Source organism: Malaclemys terrapin, chromosome 2, assembly GCF_027887155.1.
Source record: "Malaclemys terrapin pileata isolate rMalTer1 chromosome 2, rMalTer1.hap1, whole genome shotgun sequence".
NCBI lineage: Eukaryota > Metazoa > Chordata > Testudines > Emydidae > Malaclemys > Malaclemys terrapin.
The window spans coordinates 266455700-266481987 of NC_071506.1; the positions used below are offsets into that span (position 1 = coordinate 266455700).

The 26288-nt window shown below is 41.1% G+C and overlaps 1 protein-coding gene across 1 annotated transcript in view; it reads left to right on the forward strand.

Annotated features, from left to right (window-relative positions):
• PTPRN2 (protein tyrosine phosphatase receptor type N2) overlaps nucleotides 1-26288 on the forward strand; it is a 970322-nt gene that overhangs the window by 419813 nt on the left and 524221 nt on the right. Inside the window, exons 7-9 of the mRNA XM_054021089.1 lie at nucleotides 8597-8851; nucleotides 10368-10408; nucleotides 12751-13139. Coding sequence (XP_053877064.1) covers nucleotides 8597-8851; nucleotides 10368-10408; nucleotides 12751-13139 — 685 coding nt within the window. The remainder of the gene's footprint in view (nucleotides 1-8596; nucleotides 8852-10367; nucleotides 10409-12750; nucleotides 13140-26288) is intronic.

Consider the following 26288-nt stretch of genomic DNA (forward strand, 5'->3'; position numbering starts at 1 on the left):
ATTCATATTCATATAGCTTAACAGTCATAGCGTAACATGTTATGGGATCTTGTGATATATTTCAGTGGTGCTTCATGAGTCAACTTGTATCTTCTTTACATGGCTTGGGGGTAGGGAGAGTTTGGAAAAAAATGTGCATCCATTTGAACATTTGTCTGAACTAAACCAAGTATTGATGTTACTGCTGCAGTTCAGAGTGCCTGCAAAATCAATGAATCAACCCCTCACGCTCGCTATACATATGCATTTGATGCCTTGCAGCTGATCTTTCTACCTTAATTCCAGTTGATCCCCATCTGACCATAAAGAAAAGGGCTTTCATGAGTCTCTTCCATAGTTTACATTACCAACAAAGTTTTTTCTCCTTTGTTTGCTTTTGAAACACAAAATTGCTGAAACTTTGGCTTTTTGTCTGAAGGGTGACAATATCTGCAATCCAAAGGATGCCCAACGTGAAAGCATTCTTGGTATGGTGCCTGGAGAGATTATAGGTTTCAAAGAACAAACTGTAATGTAAATCAAATCCAGGTAGCACTGTAGGATTCTGCAACAGGTTGCATGGTTTTGCTGCTACACTCAAAGGAAAATAGGCCCATGTTGGTTAAACTGTCCTCCAACTGTTCCACTTCACCTTTCCTAGCAGGAGTCGACAGGCAACAAACATACTTAACACTTACAGTGAATAACGTGTTTCAAAATTCATTGGGTTGTGCTTCTTTGACTTTCACATGCATAATGTATCCTCTAGTAACGTACAGTTTTGCTAGCTTGCTTTTACGTATGCAGTTATATGAACTTATTAAATGCCCTGAAATTATTCATGTGAAGTATCAGTAGTATTGTTGATTTTTTTTTTGCTTCTTTGAGTCATTTACCAGTCCTTTAAGATACACGTGAGGTAACACATCAGTATATTCACAGTATAAAGTAGCAGTTAGAAATGAGGAAGGACAGAGACTGAATCTGCCAATCTGAGCAGCTTTCCTGCCTGTAGCAAAGCTGCCAAATTCCAGCCAGAGGTTTAGCCTAATGATATGATTGCTTTCTATAAATTCATCAGAGGGATAAATACAAGAGAGGGAGAGTAGCTTATTTAAGTTAAGCACCAATGTGGACACAAGAATAAATGGTTACAAACTTGCCCTCAACAAGTTTAGGTTTGAAATTAGGCGAAGGTTGTTAACTGTCAGAGGAGTGAAGTTCAGGAACAGCCTTCCAAAGGGAGCAGTGGGGGTAAAAAATCTAACTGGCTTCAAGACTGAGCTTGATAAGATTATGGAGGGGATGGTATGATGAGACTGCCTACAATGGCATGTGGCCCATTGGCAACTGCCATTAACAAAAATCCCCAACTGGTGGCGATGGGACACTAGATGGGGAGGGCTCTGAGTTACTACAGAGAATTCTTTCCCAGGTATCGGCCTGGCGGGTCTTGCCCACATGCTCAGGATCTAACTGACTGCCATCTTTGGGGTCGGGAAGGAATTTCCCCCCAGGTCAGATTGCCACAGACCTGGGGGGTTTCGCCTTCCTCTGCAGCATGGGGCACGGGTCACTTGCATGTTTAAACTAGTGTAAATGAGGGATTCTCTGTAACTTGAAGTCTCTAAACCGTGATTTGAGGGCTTCAGTAACTCAGCCAGAGGTTAGGGGTCTATTTCAGGAGTTGGTGGGTGAGGTTCTGTGGCCTGCAGTGTTCAGCAGGTCAGAGTAAGTGATCACAACGGTCCCTTCTGACCTTAAAGTCTACAAGGAAGATTTGCACTGAGGGCAATAATTGTATATCTGTGGAGAAATTTGGTTTCTTCTCTTGTTTTTCCCCTTTCTTCTCTGAATCTGCCGTCTCTCCCTGCTCCTAATCTTCCTCTAATCTTGCTGGTTGTGTGGGCTTTCTGTACACGTGCAAGCTGCCAGACTTCTTCTTCTTCAGTCAGTCAAATCATCAGCATTCCCTACTTTTCCTGACATACATGGTCAAAGTGCCAACCACAGAAGTGCTCACATATTAAACAGAGCACAGGACAGTGATTTGAGCTTGTGTCCCTACTCTGGCCACATGTTTCAGAAGTCGAGAAGGGAGAGAATATGTCTGGCAGAACAACAAAGAATGGCTTGAGCAGATCATCAGCGAGAGTTGGTGGGAAACAAGAGGAGGTTAACTAGGGAGCAGGAGGGAGACACTCATGCACAGGAAAATGCCTGGGCATATTCTTAAACCACTCATAACTAACAGGCTTGAAAGACAGAGTGTGCCCGGGAGTGGTGTGATCTGAGCGGGCCCTGGCTTTGGAGACAAAGTCCAATTGTTAAGTAAAAACCTGCCAACTGCACAAGCGCCATGTGCAAGTTAGCCCAGCTTTGTCCAGACTACTTTGATTCATGAATCATTACATTTTCAGGCTCCCCTGCCTAGGCCAAAGTGAGGCATTCACAGGGATTTTTATTAATAAAAATCAAGTTTTCATGTTTAAAGTGCAAAAAGTCATTTGAAAATACCCCAAGCATCCCAAAAAACCCAAATTCTCCCCATCAGAAGAAAGTCCATAGAACAAATAAAAAGCTAAAAGAATAAACAGCTAAAGTACTCTGGTCCCCACAGACAGAAATCCTTTTAAAGAGGGTCTTTACTGGAAAGAGTACCAAGCTCTAAATTATATAACCATGGCCTGGAGTTCTGGGATCTGATTCTCTGTGTGCTGGTAGTCCTTTGATTTTCATAGGTAAGGAGCCTGTGCTGTATATATCTGGGCACAGCGATAAGTCTTCTAACATCCACCCACCATCAAGCAAAGGAAAGTTACAAAGTGCAGCGTCATGCCACAATGTGCCCTTTTTGTTACTGAGTGTGTCCAGACTTCTCCAAACGTACTCCATGAGCTTGTATAGGGAAACCGTACATTACACTGCCAGAAGAAGCTGAGGCGTATTTTGATGGAGGGGGGACGCATTTAGACATGGCTCTTGCTAACGGATTGCCATGCACAAATCCAGCTGACTTGTTTTCCTGCTCTTGGCAATGGAGCTAAGTCCACCTGACACATAGGTTAAGCTCCCTCCTCTGCAGGAGAGCTGTGATCAGAGAGAAGTGAGGTGGCTGCGGCCCTTCTCTGTCAGACCTGGAGGATGTGTGGAGCTCCCTCTCCAGGAGACCACCGCAGCTGACCTTAGGGGGTCCAGAGCACATTTTGGCTGAGCAGATAGTTATGGAGCAGAGTCACTGGGATCACTTCTGATTCTATCCAGTATTGGGAAGAGGAAGAGTGATATGGGCACCCAGAAGTTTACGCATGTGCACACACACACATATGCTACCGGCTGTATTACAATATCCACTAACTGCTGACCCTCTTTTTCCTTGTTTTAGGAAATTCATAAGAACTAACTGAAATTCCCAAAAGGGTTTCAGTAAATACAGGACCCAACACAGATGTCTAGAAATTCCCTTATTGTATTTTAAATAGGCTCCTCATCTTATCAGCTGAAAATGATGTACAAGAATGGCTGTGTGCCAGCACAAGTGGGGAAAATGTCCATATTTAAAATGAACAAAAACACTTACTTAACAGCATATTTATTAGTCCCAGGTAGATACACAAGCTCTCTCCCCAGACCTTTTTACAAAGCAAATCATTTTCACCAGCTTGCATTGACCGTCTGGACAGACTTCTGCTGGTGCTCCTTCTGGCATACTTAACACATCACATTCCTCAAATTCCTCAGCACTGGCTCTACTCTGCAACTCTTCTGTTTTTTTAATAGGTAGGACAGTGGTTGTTCAATAATGGTAGCATACAATACTGTAATGCCTAGTTTTTGTCAAGTTCGAAGTCAGTGCTGACATGATGCTGTTTTTCAGGAGTTGCTCTTTTTGATGAACAGTTTCCTGGTGACATTGGCTAGATTGGGAATGGCAGGGAGGCAGGAGGCTTCTCTTACTCTGGTTTATTTAATGAACCAGAAGGACCTGCAGAGAGCCTGTTAGTGGAATCTGGAGCAGGGCCTGTGGTTATTCTCTTGTGTGATTTCTCTTGCCTTTATTTCCATTTTGCGGTTGAGACTGTGCTTTGTTATCAGCTATGAACCTATGGAAGTGGACTGTGGAGATAAGACTTTGCTAGATAATAGACACAAAGAAAAGAAGAGAGCTTGGAAAAAGTAAAGTGAAATTGAAATGACAAGATTATGTTGGCAGTTTGTTGTTCAGTAACTCAGTTGCTGATTTGGCAACTGGTTCTGATGTGAGGACATTAAACTGCACTTTAGAAAAATATAAGAATGTTACGTTTCTATAACATTTTTAATTAGCTGTGGCCTGAACCAAAACCCTGGATCTCAACTTTAGGGGAAATTTGGGTCTGGATCTGAATGTCATGGCTGGTCAGTACCTGTCTGGAGTAGAACCTAATCCTGGACAGACAGAGATTAAAGTCTCCTGGGGCCCAGCACCAATTTGAACTTGGAAACCCCCTGACTTCCCTGGTTTACAGCAAGAACTTAAACTACATGATGTTACCACTGTCCTCTACCTGACTTATGTTGTTTTTCTTAATTAAATGAACATACTTTATACTCATTTTTGTTCAATGAAATAAACCTTACACACTTTTTGCTAGGATTTAGGAGCCTACATCATGTTTCCTTTCAGTGAGACTGGAGCTTCTAAGTGCCTAAATCACTTTTTAAAACAAGACTTAGGCTTCTGAGACATTTTTGAAAATTTTACCCTAAGTCTAATTTTTTGGTACAATGACTTAATGTCGAGGAGGTCAAAGTCCCTGAGTTGAGTTTGCGCATTGTACTATGGAGGTGGCTTTTAACTCTTGAGCGCTGAAAATTAACATTCAGCATTTATGTGTGTGCTAGAAAGGCAGAAGTAGATCCGTGTAATCTATATGATAGAAAGAGTTGACAACAATTTGTAAATTTCACTTTTCTCTTTGGGGAAAGGTGCAGAAAATGCATAAAATGGTCATGAAAACCTTCAAAATCTTGATAGCACAGCAATTACATGTGAATTCATGGTCAAAAACCACGGGAAAACAGTCGTTGATTTTGTTGTAGGTTTCCATTGTTCTTTTTATAGATTCGCTTAGGTCATGCAATCATGCATAGTGTTTCAAACATACTCTTTTGTACTGTGATGTGCCATGTATGTATATATCAACATACTTGAAAAGCTTTTTTTGTTGTGAGTTGCAACTGACATTTAGTCTATTCTTCCCTATTTGGTTTATTTGCTTCCTCTTCATTATTTCGGATGTTGTTCCTGATCATTTTCATCTAGCTATACAAATAAAACACAATTCATAACTGATGCCTGAGCGGACATATGGCAATTGCATTGATTTGCTAGTACCTGTATTATTAAATCTGTGCAGTATCGTGTCCCACATTACCATCCTTAGTGTGTTTATTTTTGTAATGGCTCATCTTCTGAGCTAACTGTTGAGTGTCTAATCTTGCAGAAAGCTTCTGGGACTCATCCTGGCTAAGTCTGACTAAAGCTTTTTTGATTTCTGCATGCCCATGTGTGACGGGGTTGGGACTCACCACCTGGCGCCTCCTACTCTGATTGTCTCGGGAATTAGCTCTGAACAGTGGAGCGCCCCCTCCTGGTGGTGTCCCGTCCATCGTCTCACCCTCAGTTGGCGTGTCCGGACCCGCTTTGCTCCCAAGCTCGTGGTGTCCTCTTCAAGCCACAGCCCTCCGGCGGTGCCCCTTAGTCCATCCTCACCCCCTTCCGGGGGAGGGGGGGGGAGGGGAAGGGAATCAATCAGCTGCCTCTCTGCGTCCTGGCCGATGTGGCCAGCTGCATCCACAAAGTCACTCCCCTCTTGGCAAGGGGTTGGTGCAGCTCTAGATGGCCGCTCCGTCAGCCGGGTGTAAGGCAAGGAGGAAAAGGGGGGACCCAGGCCCGCCCACTACTCTGGGTCCCAACCCAGGGACCCTCTAGTGACAGCCGTCCTGCCCTCCTTCTCTCCCTCCGTCTGTCCACGTCCCTGGGCCGCTTCCCCTTCGGCCCCTCCAGGGCCAGCTCCAGGCACCAGGCAACCCAGCACATGCTTGGGGTGGCACCTGGTAAGGGGTGACCAATCTTGGGGTGGCAGGGGGCAGTGTGGCGTGGCACAGCATTCCGCAGGGGGGGGGTGCTCCGGCGGCGTGCGGTGCTCGGCGGGGGGGGCGGGCTTCGGCGGTGCTCGGCGGGGGGGCGGCGCGGGGCGCGGCGCTCAGGGGGGCAGTTCCGGTGGCGCAGCACTCGGGGGGGGGGGCGGGCTCCGGCACGGGGCATGGCGTTCGGGGTGGGGGGGGCTTTGGCGGGGCGGCGCTTTTTTTTGCTGCTTGGGGCAGCAAAAAAGTTAGAGCCGGCCCTGGGCCCCTCGCACTGGCTAGGCCCTTCCCTTCAGGGCCTGCAGCCTGACAAACTCTGGGCTGGAGTTACCCTCTGCTCGCCTGGGCCTGCCGCTGTCCTGGGTGCTAGTCTCCCAGCCTGGAGACAGACCTTCTCCTGTCAAAGGAGACAGACTGACTCTCCTCTCCCTGAGCAGCCTTCTTATAGGGCTGAGCCTGGCCCTGATTGGCTCCCTCCAATCTGGGCCCTGATTGGCTCCCTATAAGGCCTTCCCTGATTGGCTCCCTGTATGCGCAGGCCCACTGGCCTGCTGCAGCCCAAATTCAGGGAGTGGGGTAGCCCCCCCCACTACACCATGCAAAGAAACCTAGATTCATCTGTTCTTTTAGAATACCCAGTTGAAGAAAGGCATTTAATCATTTTTTTACTGTTTTTTGATAATGTTAGGTATTCATTTCCTGATGGTGAGTGGATGCCAGTAGTAAACTATGTATAAACCAAACATTTGTAACAGTTGTACAATATTATGTAGCACTCGTCAAATGTAGGTCGCAATTCTACCACCTTTACTTACTTTGAGTAGAACCTTACTGCACAGGGTCTTCCATTAGTGCAAGGCATATACCCTAGCCACCTCAATGGGCTGCTTTAATCTTGTTTGGAGGCATAGAATATACTTTTCAACACAACTTTTTAAAGCAATTTATAACCCTTTTTTGAGATATCAATGTTTCCATGTTGTTGTTTTTCTTACCTGACACTACAGACCTAAAAATGCCTGTTTTGCAAACAGAGAGAGACAGACACACAGAAGCAAACTGTAGAGTGAATTAGTGAGACAGAGTGGGTGAGGTATTATCTTTTATTGGATGAACTTTTGTTGGTGAAAGAGACAAGCTTACATGGAGCTCTTCTTCAGGTGAACTGGTGAATTAGCAATCAGTATTGATAAGCACAAAAGACATCACATGGCTGAAAAATGGTTTCTGAGACCATAATTAACTTTAATTAAGTGAGGCATCTCAAAGGGAGATTTGGATAAAGTCTGCAGAGTACTCAGCCCAGTGGCAATGAAGTGTAAGTGGACAGTCAAATAAAAGCTCTTTTTCCGGATGCTCATTGCCTCATTTTTGCGGCTGTCCAAATGTATCCTTCTAGTTTAACTCATCTCTAATCTCCATTGTCCTTGAAATTCTGTGTGGTAACACTTCCTAAAGCATGGTGTTTGTCCTCCTTTGTAAATATAGAACTAATAAATCCAATCCATCTCCCTTGTCTCCTGCTGCCTGAAATGTCATCTTCCATTTGCTTTCCTCAATGTAACTGATAAAAATATTTTCCCCTATTCTGTCAATGGCTGACAAGTCAAAGCAGCATTTAGGTAGAATTCTCATTTGACAAGACTTATTGTTTCTTCTTGCCGAATATGGTTTAGAAAATGTGTCAATTTCATATTATGGTATAAAACACTTGTGGATGGATAACAGCTTTTTGATTAAAGGATTAGATATCTGACTTTCCCGTTCCAAAATTTTTAATAATGTTTTAGCTACTTCCCGTATTGTAAAAATTAACAAATATATAAATAGTCACACCATAAAGTATGTTTATCCAAACTCCTTATCCTTAGCTATCTCTTACTTCAGTAATTATACCCATATCACTTATTGACTAGACAAGACTTATTATAAAATGTGGCTCAACAATTGATTCATAGCATGGTGGATAGAGCTGCATCATACACCATCTGACACAATATTCCCTACATGTAAAATAGCCTGTGCTATTTTAATGTAATCAAATAAATAACCATCAAGCTACCTTAAAAGTTATCTTAATTGACTACTATTGTCAAGTCACTTAAGGTCACGTGAAGTCAGCTTAGATTGGAAAAGTGTGATGATTCTTGGTGCAAAGAAAAACAGCAACAATTTTGTCCTAGAGACGTGAGTGCAGCTAACTAAGCCATACTGACTTCTATCCTTCAGCATCTGTCACAAGCTGGTCGTGCACTGAATTGAAAGCCTGCTTTCTGAAACAAAGTGCACCTCCTATGCAATGCAGTCATCTGTCATCAGACTATGATGGGGCTCACCAAATCCAGCCTTTTGGTGTGCTATTATAATGTTTCCATAAGTGTCTTACATTTTCCTGAAAATATTATAAGCATATTGCACTTGCACAATGTTTCTCTCTTGCATGTAAATAAATCCAGTGATCATGTTGGTGATTTTTTTTTTGACTTAGAAACATTTATTCAGGATATATTGAAAGACCTGAAGAAACACAAGGTGAACGTGGATAATCTTAGCCCACTGGAGCTTGACGAGATGGCTGATATTATTGCTGACGCCATTCAAGTTGTTGATGTGGCAGAAGAAAAGCAAAATGGAGCTGGAAAGTTTGAAGGAGAGAGATCAAAAGCAGAAGTCAAGGAAGTGGATGCACAAGGAGGAGCAGATGATGAGACTGGATTAATGGATGCCAATGTTAACATACAAGGTACTAGACCAAAAAGATAAACATGACAAAAAGCAATTTACAGTCATTTTCCTCTTTATTTTAACTGCAGTATTATGGTCTTGACCTCTCTCTCTTATTCATTGATTTTTAAAGAAGACAGGGAGGGAGAGTTTTTGTATTTTTTGCCAGAGTTCGGGATGGTTTCAGTCTTCAAATTTGCTTTTTACAATGCAGACATGTATTCAAGGTAAATGTGGCTATTTGTGAGCTCTGGATCATCAAGCTCCATAAACAGGATAAAAGGTAAATTGGTCTATGTTATTAGGCCTAATTTCTCATTCTTGAGAATGAGCTGTTTAAACAAAATGATAATAAAAAGCATTCTTTTTATACCAAGAATCTTAAATATAATTTTAAATATATAAATTATAAAGCAAAAAAATTTACCGTTTTGCTTTACAAGTAATCATTTTTTGTGTACCATAATTGCATGCAGCCGAAACTCTCAGACAAGCAAATATATACAAGCAACTTCTTCCTCTTTCTGCTCAGGAAATTAAGGAGATTCATTATACTTATTTGGTTGTGTTTGAGCACAGATTTTTGGTGGTCCAGTAATCAGTAATCCAGCTACTGTGGTTGCCATTAAAAACTCTACATTTACTACACAGAAGGATATGATATATTATAGTTTCTCCTTACCCCTCTTGTATGATAGAAAATGCTGCAGTATCTCAGATACCACCATTGTGTGGTATTTTGTGGCAAATGTTGACTTTTATGTTACTATCTTTTATTTGTTTGTTTATTTATTAATGGGAACAAGACTCTTGACAGTAGAAGTATAGCTCAAATTCCTACTAATATGGATTTAGGGAAATTATGATTTTTTTTATGATCACTACTGTGTCTGGTTTAAAATGAAACAGTCCTTTGGGTTTGTCTTGAGTCACACTGGGACAAATTACTAAGATACAATTCTTAATCTTTTTGTCTAAGAAGAACCATTGACTTCAGACAGTGATGTGATTGCAAAGTATGACTGTAATTTAACTGCAGGATGTGGTTCATTTCTGAAGTCTCTGCAGCATGTACAGAAATAAGTTTTTTTGGTTCCTTCATAATAACATAGTCGTATAAGCATCTATCAACCAAAAAGCGCATGCACAATGAATATGTTGCTACTGTTTGTTTATGTATATAATTATGATACTATTGCTAGGTAGAGTCATTTTATTGATTTTTTTCTTAGGCATTGGTAAACAGTGGTAAAATAATAAGCAATACCACTGCATTAGTTAGCATAATACACTGCTAATTTGACTCTAATTGTACTGTTTCTATTAACATTGCATTAGTTTGCTGTCCAAATGCAGCTAAAAGAACAAAACTGAACTACCCTTTTTACTTTAACCTTTCAACTAGAACATCGTAATGTTTAATCTCTAATAAAGAAGCTATCATTAAAAATTAGAGCAGCCCATGAGTAATCTGTGTTTTAAAAACAAAGTTCTGTATTTTATAACTACATATATACCCTGTTCATGTCCTGCAGATAATGGAGGACATGAAGAAGATGCCAGAGCTGATAAAAAGGTAAAGTAAAGTTTGTTAAACCAAATATTCCACACTATCATGTCAATAATTATTTCTCTATAGTTTTATGTTGAGGCATAATGCCTCATTCCTAAAAAGTAAAACATTCAAATGTATATAATTCTTATTTATTTACAAAATGTACCTACTCTGATTTATACATGAATGTACATAAATTGAATAGACATTTAATTAAAATTTAACTAAACTGAGAACCAGAAGAAAAATATCCCAATTTAGCATCCTCTCAAACAAAAGCTTGGGAAAAGGTCCTGAATGTCAGACAAACTCAGGCTCCCACAGGAATTGAATTCAAGCACTGAGGAATCTCATTGAAAATATCCTTTTACCAGTCCTTCAAATCTCAAATCTGGGGAATGCTAGCAATAGTGACTCAGGTGACATCTCCTGTTGAGATGGAATATGAGTAAAGAGGCTTTCTCTGAGGAAACTTTTTAGCAGGAAAACTGATGAAACCTTAAATCTCAAGGATTCAAAATTGACTTCCATTAATTGGGTCTCTATATCATCAATCTTTCACCTCCCCATGCAGGGATAAAATCTGCTCAAACCGATGAACATGAGAGGAGAGATTTTCATGACTCATCCTCTTCTGGACGGAAAAACCAGGATCCAGAAAGACAAATTGACCCCAAACTATGACACCAGGCTTGGGTCCTCAGCTAAGCAGCAAATTTGAGGATATTTTTGTGAGCCTTGGCTCAGAACTTGGGCACTTAATTCATTCGGGAACCTGGTGCTAAATCATTCGTAGACGACCTGATTCTGGGTCAGGGTTTCGTGCGTAGCAGAGCAGCTACCTCGCTGCGATCTATTGAAAGTCAGCCTTTGACACAAGACCGGCAGCGCCGTGGAGCCTCGGTTGGCCCCGGATATCCGGCCCCCCCCTCCGGGGGGTAGGGCTCGGTGAGGAGAGCCATTCGTGTCGGGACCGGAGTGCGGACAGAAGGGAGCCGCCTCTCACCCGTTGCGCACCGCATGTTCGTGGGGAACCTGGTGCTAAATCATTCGTAGACGACCTGATTCTGGGTCAGGGTTTCGTGCGTAGTCCTTTTGAGTATCATTGATTCTTTTTCTGGGTTGCATGGAGAAAAATTAACTCAGAGAAGAGTTTTGGCAAACCAAAGTGAGAAATTCTATGTGATGTACTATGTAAACTGTCAGGTTGTAACTAGATCTACCTCAGTTTGTCAAGAAGCCATCCATGGTGTGTTTATAACCAGGTCTCACCAACAGCTGTCCAGGCAAGAATACACTAGTGGGCCAGTTCAGCTGGAATTTCAACCATCCACACAAACTTGCTCTGAAGAACAAAGTGCTGCACTTGCTGTTTCACCAACGGGGTATTCCACAATAGATCTTTCAGCAACACTTTGAATAGGAGAGATGACAGAATGGAATACAGCTGTACACAAGAGAACTTTACATGGGGTTCCTAAGCAACCAGGCACCGCTCTCTGGGATAGCCCTAGATATAGCAAACATTTATGTAATGAACGTATCCCCCTCTGTGAGTTTTCAATTAATATGCCTTGATTTTACTAATTTGTTCATTATTTGACTTCATTAGACAAATCAGTTTTATGATCAAATCACAGCCTATGGATTGCTCACAAACTACTTACCACAACAATTTGCTAGAGACAATTCACTATTCATGCAGACCAATTGGACACCTAAATCACATGGTATTATTTCTGCTCCTGATGTGCTATCTCCTAAAAAGTTTTACAGATATTTTCAGTACCAACACTCAGGCAAATACATATTTGTAAAAGTAATTTGCATCATTTCTCATTTTCTTGAGGATAAAATTTTACTCTCATCAATTTTCACAAAACACAAACATAAGGGACTATAAATACTACCGTATATTGAATTTGAGATTTTGTTTTCAAACAAATATTTCTGAAATCTTTTTTTGCCATATTCTCCCAATTCTGTTCTACGATGTCTCAGAGAACAAAGGTTGTCAAGTTGAAAAGAGACATTTCATTTTGAAACAGCGTAAGTCCTACAGTTAAGTTAACACTTAAGTCTGACCTTGCATATAAATCTTATAATAATATAAAACCTCTCACAATATAGTGGAAGCTTTCAAGAATCTTTTCATATTGTGCTATAGTTTTATTTTCAGAATGTAAATATATTTATATATACTCTTTCTTCATTTAAACAGATCCTGCAAACACTTATTTACACGAGTAGATCCAATCACATGAGTAAGGGTTTGCAGGATCGGGTCCAGGCGTTGTATGTGATAAGTGGACCCATACCTCCATGTGTTTAATGTTACAAAGAGTTCTATTCTTTTAATACAGGAGAACAATTTGGGTGTAAAACTAATGGACTTCTTGAATGAGAATGCATTAACAGAAAATCTGCCAGATAAGCCTACTTCTGAAGAGTCCTTTAAGACTGAAACCAAGAAATCAGAAGACTCAGATTCTTCTTCCTCAGAAGAAGAAATGAAGGTTGGTGTTGAAAATGTAAAGAGTGAGACTTTCTCAAGGGAAGTGGCAGCTGAGAAGAAAACTGAATCCGAACCTGACTCTAAGGAGCTGAATGAGATCCACTACTGGATTAAGAATTCTTTGATGCGGGATGAAAGTGCCTATGAAGAACCTCAAAAAAAGATGGGAGAAGGCCTACAGCTAGAAGTGAAGTCTTCTGAGGAGAAGGAATATGGCTATATTGTGACAGAGAAAGAGTAAGTATAGTAGCAAACTTGAATTGCATTTTTTAAAATGGGGAAATGTAGACTGGTTGTAACTGATGAAACATGAATGTAAAAGAGGAAGATGCTATTTACTGTGCCACTTTTTGACACATCAGAAACACTTTGTTGGCAGCCAGCTCAGTACTTTGATGGAAATATAGGAGAGTAGAGCTGCCATTCTGTCTGTGTAGAAGATATATAATATGTAGGCCCTTTACTTACTTTTCGCTTGGTCCTCTGATGTCCCCGTGATCTGCACAATATATCAATCAGTGTATTTATGATTAAGGATGTGCGCTTTAAATATTTGACTTCAAAGTAGCCTAAATATCAATGCCTGAGTCATTCTTCAGAAAAATGATACACAATAACAAAGCACAATATTTCCTCTGTGGTTCCATTTTGATCTGAAAATAGCACAATCCAAACATCATGTACAAAGCTAGCTGAGAATGAAAGACCTAATGATTTCAGGTCATGTAACTAATGAATTTGACATTTAATACTATACTTCAAAAAGACAGCACTTTTTTTTTCTGATATGAAACACAGTGCTTTAAAGAGGGGGAAAACATTTGGAAGTTTAAAGTTTAGACTTTTCTTTTTTTACTTATTTCTTGAATAAAAATTTTGTATTTTGTTAGTGGCCCCCCTCAACTGTTGTAGACAATGGTTTAACTGCTAGGGTATAGGGGACATATCTATGTTCAGCACCATTACAGAAAGTGTTATTGAGACATCTGTAATGGTGCTGAAAATGGGTTTATCCCTTCCATATGAGCAGTTAAACCATTGTCTACAACAGTTGAGGAAGGCCAGGATAGGACCCATTGCTGACAACCACTGCCAGCAATCTCTTATTTTCCTAGTGTACATAGGGCCCTACAGAGCAATTGGACAGTATCTGACAGAGAAGCACAAGGACAGTTTCACTAAGGGTTTGAACAGAGTTGTTTTTCTTGAATTTTGGTGCATTAGATTTTTTGCTTTTGGGGGTTAGGCAGGTAAGGAGTGGTTGGTAACTATTTCTGCTCGGAAGTGGGGATACATTAAAAATTATACATTTCAACAACTGTCATCTTTTCATATCTTTAGTACCTTTTGCTATGGTATTAAGTTCTCCTAGTATAAATCTTGGAATGATTGTTTGTAATGAATTAGTAGTAACAAACACCATTGCCATGTTTTGAAAATATAACAATATCCTCTACAATGGGATATCACTATAAGTATGTGTTATATTGGCATATATTCAGACCTAGAGAGAGGGAGACATTGGCACTATAGCTAGAAAAATAGTTAATCTACCTGCTTTTCTGTACTACAAGTGGAAAAATAATTGGGTTCCATACAAGTTCAGAAAATCTGTTTTACATTTTATCCATTATCCTTTGTATGCGTGAATGTTTTATTTTTGTTTTAAAGTTTCTATTGAACTCTGAAACATTTAAACATTAAAAAATGGTAAAAATGTATATATATGATAGGGTTCAAGAGCAAGGTTGAAATGTAAAGCCTATTTCTAATATGTCTGCATTTTGGAGCAATCTGCAACATGCAGCGTCTTCCCTGAATACTTTGCAGTTAGGACATTCAAGGTTACAAAGCTAATATTAAGATTTAATTTATTTAACCCAGTAATAATTTGTACACAGTAAATGGACAGGTGAAATGCAATGTCAGATGTAGTGCCTAAGTTTAGAATATTATATTATATAGTTTTTTCTTCTTCTCCCACGTCAAGCTATATGTTGCCATTCTTAATATGTCAAGATTTTTTTATTAGCCAAACTGTTTTGTAATGATGAAGCTTCATTTTTACAGCTGAAACCAGTAGTCAGCTGGCAAAAAATGAAAAAAGTCCTACATATTTATACACTGGGGATGTCAGCTTGAGTTTCTTTGCATTCTGATCTCAAAATGCAACTGAAAAGATTGCACTCAGTGGTATAGTTGACAGATGTCAGAGGTGATTCATTCACTATTAGATTCTCAGGCTTCTTTGGCTTTGCAAGTGTGACCCAAGGAGATATTTAAGATTGTGGCATTGAACTCCTCAGATGACAGCTTTTAATTGTGCCACGAAGCAGAGATAATATTTCCATGTAATTCTTAAAGAAAAGATTTGTGATAGTTTAAAGACTTGTCATAATGGCAAACTGGTTGTCACTAGCAAGAACAATAGGTCACTCCTGCTGTTTCGTCTAGTGACCTTTCAGATGCTTAGAGCAGTACAATCCATACAAACCGTACTATCCATCTGGGCTAATCTTAGGAACAAATTGACAGTTTGTGTAGGCAATTGTCTAGAAAATCCTCTTGGGTGCTGCTTCAGCACTTTATTATGGTGAAAAACCAATCAAAATGGGTTATTTACTGTTTGTCCCCTTTAAAAAAAATTGGAACTACTTCTGTAAATGCTTTTTTTGTATGGGATTTGTTCTTCCTGGAAGAGTAACTCTTTCTGCTAATTGTAGGTCTAGTCTATGGCAAATTTACAAGAAGAAAAATAATTTAAAGGAAGTTATTATATTTTATATGTTTTTAACTTTGGTGCTATAATTATAAAAAATTCTCATATTATGACCTGGATGCATTGATAGGGACTCCAAAATTAAGGATAAAAAATTATTTTGCCTTTGGGAGGGCCATTAAAAGCCCCCTTTTTTCCCTTCTATTCAAAAATGGAAAATTTCTTCTTAACAGAAAATGAAAATGGCAAAATAAAATGCATTTTAACATATAGTTCCCTGAGGAGGAGAACAAAAGCTACATACCTTTTAGCCTGTGGGAGTGTGCACTGGGTTGGGGACTAGGAAACCATGACCACCATTTTTTTAAATGGGTGCCTAAAGTTAGGCTCCCAAGTCCATTTTTAGGCATTCAGCAGTAGGGCTGGTTGGGAATTTTTTTAACAAGATAGTTTTCCATTAGAAAATGCTGGATTGTCAAAATTAAAACTTTTCATGAGAACATACCAGTTTTGACAAAACTTTCCTTAGGTCTCCAGTGGGATTTCTGGTCAAAATAAGAGAGCCATCCAAGAATAATCAATAATTTGGGAAAAATAGCAGAGTAAGGACTTTGAACCTAGGTCTCCTATATCCCAGGAGTGTGCCCTAATCACTGAGCTAATGGCTATTCTGACAAAGGAAGCTGTGGTCTTTCTCGCTCTGTTTTTTTCACAAAACACTTCAAAGGGTCTCAATTCCATCCCCATACAAAACAGGACAAATTCTGAAATCTCAAAAAGTTTACAAGAGAAGAAATAGTTTCCCACCCAGCTCAACTCATCCGCTTCTGATTGCAAGCTGCTGAATGCTCAGTAGTTTGAATTATCAATCTTTGTACAGGTTCAGATGTATGGAGTTAGGATGCTAACTTTGAACATCCATTTTTGAAAATATTGGTCCATGAGTTCAAATCTCAACTCTTCTGCAGATTGGCCTTAATAATTCTGTGTGCTCCACAGCCTTTATTATTAAGCCAGGCATTAGGTGTCATTTGCCCCATTTTTTATTTGGAGTATGATTCTGGGAGATTGCACAAGATTACTCTGAGATACTCTGAGAATAGATTTCATCTATTCATCATCAGAAGACCACCCTGGATATCCACTTACCATATTGAAAAACCACAACCCTGTCCCCAGAATCTAGAAGCAAAAAAGCACAGAGTTATTAAAGAAGGATAGTAGGTAAGCATCAGACATATGTGAATGGTATGTATACTGTATGTAACCCTTCTACCAGGTTATGCTGGGTCCAATGTCTAGCGGTTCCTCTTAACAAGACAAAGCCCCCACCAGTAATCTGGAAAAACTAAACACCTCCACTAAGAGCCAGTGCTTTCCCACTCACAATGACTGAGTCTGTGTAACAGAAGAAAGCTCTTAATAAAAGTGAGAGGGAACCCAGCATTAATTTGGGAAAACACTGCAACAATGACTTGAAAGTACAAAACCAATAAGTGAAACACCCACCCCACAGTATCTTAGGAAGTGTCCTTTTTCTCGGTTTCCCACCTTGTGGTATGAACATCCCAGGGACAAATGTCTCTTTAACATGCTGCTCCCCTTTTCCCTCCGCTCCACCCCACTCCAGTTTGTTATCCAAGGACTCAGCAACATCCCCAGAGTCCAAGGATCATAGAATCATGGACTTTAAAGTCAGAAGGGACCATTATGATCATCTAGTCTGACCTCCTGCACAACGCAGGCCACTGAATCTCACCCACTCACTCCTGTATCAAACCTCTAAACTATGTCTGAGCTATTGAAGTCCTCAAATTGTCGTTTAAAGACTTCAAGGTGCAGAGAATCCTCCCGCAAGTGACCCGTGCCCTACGCTGCAGAGGAAGGCAAAAAACCCCCAGGGCCTCTGCCAATCTGCCCTGGAGGAAAATTCCTTCCCAACCCCAAATACGGCGATCAGCTAAATCCTGAGCATGTGGGCAAGACTCACCAGCCAGACACCCAGGAAAGAATTCTCTGTAGTAACTCAGATCCCACCCCATCCAACATCCCATCACAGGCCATTGGGCATATTTACCGCTAGTAGGCAAAGATCAATTAATTGCCAAAATTGAGCTATCCCATCATACCATCCCCTCCATAAACTTATCAAGCCAGATATGTCTTTTGCCCCCACTGCTCCCCTTGGAAGGCTGTTCCCAGGGCCGGCTTTAGCTTGCAGCAAGCCCCGCCCCCAGGAATCGAGCTGCGTTCCGGCCGGGGTTGCCGGGCTTGGGTCCGAACCGGAGCCACGCCGCGGGAGCCGGGCCGGGCCGGAGCTGCGCCACGGGGGCCGGGCCGGAGCCGCGCTGCGGGGACCGGGCCGGGGCTGGGCCGGAGCCGCGCCGCGGCGCGCCGACCGGGCCGGAGCCGACCCGAGCTGCGCTGACCGGGCCGGGCCGGGCCGGACCCGAGCCGGGCCAGAGCCGCTGGGGCCTGCGTGCTCGGCGTGAACGGGCGGCGCCTCCCCGGAGCCCTTCTCGCGCCCCCACCACCCCAGCTTACCTTGTGCTGCCGGCCCGCCCCTGCTTCTTTTCAGACTTCCCGCGAATCTCTGATTCGCGGGAAGCAGGGGAGGGGGCAGAGGATTCAGGGGAGGGGAGGAGGGGGAAGTGAGCTGGGGGCGGGGTGGAGAGCTGCAGCGCAGGGCCCTCTTGGCGCGGGGCCCAATTCAGCCAAATCGGCTGAATCGGCCTAAAGCCGGCCCTGGCTGTTCCAGAACTTCACTCTTCTGATGGTTAGAAACCTTCATCTAATTTCAAGTCTAAACTTCCTGATGGCCAGTTTATATCCATTTGTTGTTGTGTCCACATTGGTACTGAGCTAAAATAATTCCTCTCCCTCCCTGGTATTTATCTCTCTGATATATTTATAGAGAGCAATCATATCTCCCCTCAGCCTTCTTTTGGTTAGGCTAAACAAGCCAAGCTCTTTGAGTCTCCTTTCATGATTCCTCGGATCATCCTAGTAGCCCTTCTCTGTACCTGTTCCGGTTTGAATTCATCCTTCTTAAACATGGGAGACCAGAACTGCACACAGTATTCCAGATGAGGTCCCACTGGTGCCTTGTACAATGGTACTAACACCTCCTTATCTCTACTGGAAATACCTCACTTTATGCATCCCAAGACCGCATTAGCTTTTTTCACAGCCATATCACATTGGCCGCTCATAAGCATCCTGTGATCAACCAATACTCCAAGGTCCTTCTCCTCCTCTGTTACTTTCAACTGATGCATCCCCAGTTTATAACAAAAATTTTTGTTATTAATCCCTAAATGCATGACCTTGCACTTTTCACTATTAAATTTCATCCTATTACTATTACTCCAGTTTACAAGGTCATCCAGCTCTTCCTGTATGATATCCAGGTCCTTCTCTGTATTGACAATACCTCCCAGCTTTGTGTCATCCGCAAACTTTATTAGCACATTCCCACTTTTTGTGCCAAGGTCAGTAATAAAAAGATTAAATAAGAGTGGTCCCAAAACCGATCCCGAAGGAACTCCACTAGTAACCTCCTTCCAGCCTGACAGTTCACCTTTCAGTATGACCTGTTGTAGTCTCCCCTTTAACTAGTTCCTTATCCACCTTTAAATTTTCATATTGATCCCCATCTTTTTCAATTTAGCTAATAATTCCCTGTATGGAACCTTATCAAATGTCTTACTGAAATTCAGGTAAATTAGATCCACTGTGTTTCCTTTGTCTAAGAAATCTATTACCTTCTCAAAGAAGGAGATCAGATTGGTTTGGCATGATCAACCTTTTGTAAAACCATGTTGTATTTTGTCCCAATTACCATTGATCTCAATGTCCTTATCTACTTTCTCCTTCAAATTTTTTCCCAAGACCTTGCATACTACAGATGTCAAACTAACAGTCCTGTAGTTACCTGGATCACTTTTTTTCCTTTTCTTAAAAATAGGAACTAAGTTAGCAATTTTCCAGTCATATGGTACAACCCCTGAGTTTACAGATTCATTAAAAATTCTTGCTAACGGGCTTGCAATTTCATGTGCCAGTTCCTTTAATATTCTTGGATGAAGATTATCTGGGCTTCCCAATTTAGTCCCATTAAGCTGTTCGAGTTTGGCTTCTGCCTTGGATGCGGTAATATCTACCTCCATATCCTCCATTTGTCATCCCTAAGCTCCTCATTAGCCTCATTAAAGACTGAGGCAAAGTATTTGTTTAGCTATTGGGTGGGTTTGCCTCCTGCCCCAAAGGGGAGAGGCTGATTGAGTGATGCCTGTGCCTTTGCTCACCCTTGTTTCTGTTGTCTCTTGCCACTGCTTGTTGCTGTCATTGCTGTCATCACTGCTGTTGCTCAGAACTGCAACCTTAACTGCTACCTTTCGCTGCAATGCGGGGTTCTGAGATTGCACCATATAGGCCAGTTCTCATTGATTTCAACTCGTTAGTGATTGCCCTCGGTAGTGAGGAGCCTCTCTGCTGCTGCCTATTCTGCACTGTCTTTTCACCACAACACTGTCTGCCCGGTCTAAGGTTCAGCCCTCTTAGATCAGCTTATCAATGAGTTCAGCTCTAATGGTAACTGAGAAAGAACCAGGTCTCTCAAATGAATCTAGGCAGCTCTGTTGTTAAACACTGGAGACGGGGAGGGACGGAAGGAGCAAATGGCTTCTGGGACCCTTTAAACACTTGTCTCTACCCCCTTTGACTTTAACTTGGATTTGGCATCACTACCTCCTGTTTAGAAAGCGAGATTAACATTTAGGATGCCCCTCTTCAATCAGGGCATGTTAAGTACAGTCCTGCTGCTCTTTGCTCATATAATAATGATAACATTTCATTACCCTTGTCTTCAAGACCAGAGTGAATTTTAACCCTAAACAGGCAAAATTGATCACTTTGGCAACACAGGTCTGTCTGCTGATACCCAAGACAGAGTAGGTGTGTCTATGCACATACAGTCTGCTCCTGAAGTCTTTTCCCCTAATTCATCACTAGATGTCAGGGGAGAAATCTTTCAGACCCTGCTTAAATACATAATCATAGCATAGTACAGTATGGTGAACTGGGGAAGAGGTCTGTGGGTCTCATTTAACCTTTGGGTTGCACTTTGGACATCTCTGAATTAGAGTCTGGGATTAGTCTGTGAGATTTATGCTTTATTTTTGTATACAGTTTTAATCATTAAAATTGAACTACTGCAGTATCTCCTAACACTGTGTAGTAAACATTGCTATTTATAATGGCAATGACAGTACAGTTCATTACGAAAAAGTACTGTATTTAGTGCTCAGGAGAGATCCTGGAAGGTGAATCCTAAAGCTCTTTGGAGTATGATTCTGAGAGATTGCACATCACAAGACCACCATGATGGATAGCCACTTACCATATTGAAAAACCACAACCCCATCCCCAGAACCTAGAGGCAAAAAAGCACAGAGTTATTAAAAAAGGATTTCATTTCTTCTTTAGCGCTTTCTGTCTTCAATTCATCCCATATGCCTGAAGATACAGCACGTGACATTTTATCATGTTGACATGTATGTTTACTGCTTGTTCCAGGTCATCAGATCTGTGTATTGTCAGATGGAGCATATGCTCTTGAGAGTGTGTCTGCCATGACTAAGTGGCACTCACGTTGGAACTCCAGGGGCACATCATACTTCTATATTTTCAAAAGTAGACTCTGTATCATTGGAGGTGCTTCTCTGAGTCCCTGTTTGTGTAATGCAGTCAGTGGATTGTGATCAGTTTCTGCTTTGAAACTGAAGATAGAGAAAGTAGTGACATCTTGTGCATCTATATGCCAGGCTGTGTCTCTTTTTCAATGTGTACATACATCTTCTGTGTGGCTGTCATAGCCCTATAGGCATACAAGACTGGAAACTGGTCAGTTCCAAGACACTTTACTAGTATTGCTCCCAGCCCTATTTTTGAGACATCTGTGAAGAGTTTGATGTCTTTTAATGGTTCAAAAAATTGCAGCACTGGAGTTGATGTCAAAATGTGCTTTAAGTCCATGGAACTCTCTTTTATGCTCTGGAGTCCAGGCCCATTCCGTGACCTTGTGGAGGTGCTGTTTTAGGTGGGTTGTATGAGCTGTATAGTTAGGTATGAATTTTCTGACATAATTCAACATGCCTAGCAGCCCTTGAATTCCCTTTTTATGTTCAGATTTCAGCATGTTCAGTATTGCCTGAATCTTCGATTCATCGGGAAAGATTCCCTTTGGGGTCAGTCTCTCTCACAAGTATGTTATTTCTATTGTTTGAAATTGAGATTTGACCTTATTCAGTTTAAGACTATACATTCTCACAATTTCCAGTACTCTCCTCAGTCATTCCTGATGTTCACCTAACAGCCATCAGAGGGTAAAATTCTCACTACTCATCTTTGCTGGACTAGAACCAGCCATCTAGAGTTATGAGACATAGTATTCCAATCCCAGTCTTTTGAGCCAAAGAAATGTGTCTCCTGAGGAAATTAATTCAGAGAAATCAGAGTGTAATTTGTTAACATTATGAAGATGAGGGACTAAGTCTTAAAAATAACATCATTTGCGTAATTCAACAGCTTCTCAAGTTTTACCTGATGAGAATTTTTTTTATGTTTCTTTAGTTCATTCTTTCCTTGGATGATAGTGATCAAGTATTCCTTTTTCAGGTGGACTAGGTACTGTTTTCCCCCCTTTTTCTTTATGTGACCACTTAAATTGTCACCCTATCACAAGCAAGACACACTCTAGCACAGTAATGGTAACTGAAACCCAGATTCATTGTGGGGGTGTGTGTTAAAATATGCATAATAATAATAATATAATAGTTACATGTATTCAGTGAACAACTGTTTCCAAGATTTTTAGTCAAAGAATTATGTTTCATAGTAGGGAAAATCCTCTGCCACCTCTATCATTCAGTTTTAAATCCATCCTGAAATATTTTGGTAGTTTGTCATCTAAATCTTAAAATCCAAGATGCCACAATTATGCCAGAGATGGATGACTGTGCTTAGGGTATTCCCAATTCCAGAAAACATGTTTCTGCCAATGACAAAGTGCACGTGTGGGTTCCCTCCTCCCCTTTCTTTTGTTAACCATACCATTAGAGTAGATGGCACTAGCCTATGTTTGAAGTGACTATACCGCAAGTACAGGCTGGTTTGGTGTTACATTTCCATAATAACTCTGGAGAACTTATCCTTCTCCACTTCTGCATTACTGTTACCTTTCCATGATATAGTAATCTCCATTGACCTTCATAGTCTGACCACTGAAATTGATTTTTGCAAAGTGTCATCTGCGTTATAAATTGGTCTGGACTTGAATCTGTCTGAATTAAGAGGTTTAAATGTCACACCTACTGGTGATGGGAAGGGAGGGGACAGAAAATGTGTGAAGCGGAGATTTGCTGTATTGTCGAAACAGAAGTAAGTTTAAGAATGTTCAATATCCTAATAAAGCATGGGAGGAAACAAGAATGGAGAAAACTGTAGCTAGATACAGTAAATTGAAGTAAAAAGAATGAGGAGTACTTGTGGCACCTTAGAGACTAACAAATGTATTTGGGCATAAGCTATATCACTACAAACGTTTTTTTTCTCCTGCTGATATTATCCCACCTTAATTGATTAGTCTCATTAGAGTTGGTATGGCAACACCCATTTTTTCATGTTCTCTGTGAGTGTATTTATATCTTCCTACTTTATTTTCCACTGCATGCATCCAATGAAGTGGGTTTTAGCCCATGAAAGCTTATGCTTTGTTAGTCATGAACTTCTGCTTTTCCAAATGTAGAGAGGTCAATAGAGAGGAAGAGGTGGTTGTTAGGAAGAACTAGGGTGGATTTAGAAAAATCCCAGGTGGCTTTAAATACATTGAGGGATTAAGGAGCACAATGGCAGATGAAATTCATCTTGGATAAGTGCAACAGAATAATATACACTAGCAAAAACAGGCTTTATAGAAAAAAATCTGTTTAAAAAATCTCCTCTCATACACTGGGCTCTGGGAACTTTTGAGGAAAGGTTATTTAGGAGTTATTTCAATTAGCTTAATGTAGGTACACCTCTACCCCGATATAACGCGACCCGATATAACACGAATTCTGATATAACGCGGTAAAGCAGTGCTCCGGGAGGACGGGGCTGCGCACTCTGGTGGATCAAACAAGTTCGATATAACGTGGTTTCACCTATAATGCGGTAAGATTTTTTGGCTCTCGAGGACAGCATTATATCGAGGTAGATGTGTATCTGCCGTCTGTGATGTAGTTACAAAAGTAGTCAAATAAGCAAGCAAAATGCAGTTATAAAAACAATTAGTATATTTATGTGCATCAGTAGAGGGACAGAAAATCAATACATAAATTGTAACAATTATAACTCTGTCCAGTTCTGGTTGTTTCAATTAAGAAAGATAAAGTTGAGATCAAAGAGGAGTAGAGAAAGAGGAATGTAGATGATGTGTATTGTGACACAAATTTTCAAACTTAAAGACTTCAAATATGTAAAAAAATGTTATAAAGAGGTCAGTGATCAGTTGTCCACGTCTGCTAGGTGCAGGACAAGAAGTAATCAGTTCAATTTGGAGGAAGGGAGATTTAGGTTACATATTAGGAAAAACTTTCTAACTATAAAGATAGTTAAGCGCTGGCACAAGTTACCTAAGGAGGTTATGGAATCCCCCTCACGGAAGATTTTTAAGGACAGCATTGACAAACATCTGTCAGGGATGGTAGGTATACTTAATCCTTCCTCGCTGTGGTGGGATAGACTACAATGGCCTCTTGAGGTCCCTTCCAGTCCTACGTTTCTGTGATTCTATGCCTTAGGCACCTAAAGCCATACTCAGGTATCGAAATAAGAGGCCTTATTTTCAGTTGTGTAGACCACCCACAACCCTTTTTCAGAATACAAATGTCCTGATAAAATATCATTGGGGTCAAGAGTCCAGCAGGATTTTTAAAAATGGATTAAGCATTTTTAAGGCTAATGAGAATATCCATAATCACACAAGATAGGATTATAGAATTAATAATTACATTTATTTATTTTTGAAAGGAACGGAAACCCTCCTGCCTTAGGGAGTAAGGCTACAACTGATTGATTTCTCCACTTCATCTCATTGCTGTTTGGATGGAGTAGAGAGGTTGTGGGTGGGGGCGCAGGTCCCCACTCAGAGGGGCCCAATGCTGGTGCAAATTAGGGATGCACGGGGCAGCACTTACTTATGCTACTAGCATGAAGTGTCAGGGTGCCAGGGCTAGCTGCACCTTAAACTCTTCCCTACCGGTCCCGCTGAGTGTACCCCCTCACATGTTAGGCCTTGTGGCCTATCTTTTCTCCCAATCTTAGATAGGACCTTAGGCTACCGCCCCCTGAGCACCAACTTTGATTAATCAGCAGGCCTGGGTTCAGCACCTGCAAGTCTTCCCTACAGGAGCTGTGACCAGTGGCCAAGGCAGTGACCAGCTTTCTTAAAGTCTTTCTTTAAACTTAACAGTAGGAACATAGCAAAGCCTAAGAGAAAATAGAGGATTTTAAAACAACAAAAAGCCTGTACTGATGTATATGTTACTTATGGGCTTCCCTTCCCTTGGCAGAGAATTAGGCAGGTCCTTCTTTATTCCAAACCCTTGGCATCTGGGGTGTGTGTCTTTGAGAACCGCTTCTCATGAGCAACTCCAAATCATCACCCTCTCCCTTCCTTAAGAATATTGCTTTTATCTCCCCAAAGCCCTTTGTCTTGCTTCCAGGGCTTTTTGGTTCTCCTGTGTTCCCCACTGATCCTACCTATAGAAACTGGTCCATTGAGCTCAGTAGGGGGTTAGAGGTGGGACATCAAAGCAAATGGGTCTAGTATTGTCCCACAAGAGTGGTAAATGGGGGGCTGTCTGAAGCTATTGTGTAGGTAGAGCCAACCTCTGCTTGAATTAACCCCTTCTGTTCATATAAGAAACATGATGACAAACAGATGGGACATATAGTATTCATATGTTTTTACAGAGCAGCTCAAAATCTATCCCATAAATTATCTCAAGATCCAGTGCCCACTTCCTGTCCTTGCCAAGCCCTATGCCTGGAATGCAACATTCTCTCTGTGCAATATTACACTGGGGGAAGCTTGTGAAAGAAGCGGCAGAGTGGCAAGATATCTGCCAGCAGAGTGTCCAGCTCTGATATGCTTATGCTTATGCAGCACGAAATGGGCTTAGCAGACAGGAGAATCTTCTCCTCAGTTTTGTTTAATCAGAAACGTGGCCTCTAGAAACAAAATAATGTCCAATTTTTCTTGCATCTTTCCCATCCTTTATTTTTAAAACAACTTTTCCATACACTTTTCCAGACCTGTATTTTATATTGAGATTTTCTAATTTTGGCTTAGCGTTCACCCTGCTAAGAAAGGAGTCTTGGAAGTTGGTTTTATGTCATTATAAGTGGACATCATTGCAAAATAACAATGAAATTCTATGTATTTCAGATTATAAAATGCACCTGTCTTTAAAATTCAGTCTTTAAAAATGAACAGGGAAAAAATTGACCCAAATCAGCATTAAAACATTCTCTAATATTGGTCTGTCCTGTCCTAACTCATTCAGCCAACCTCTACTGAAGAAGCCTGGGTAAATGTATAAGCTTCACAATGTGTACTGAGG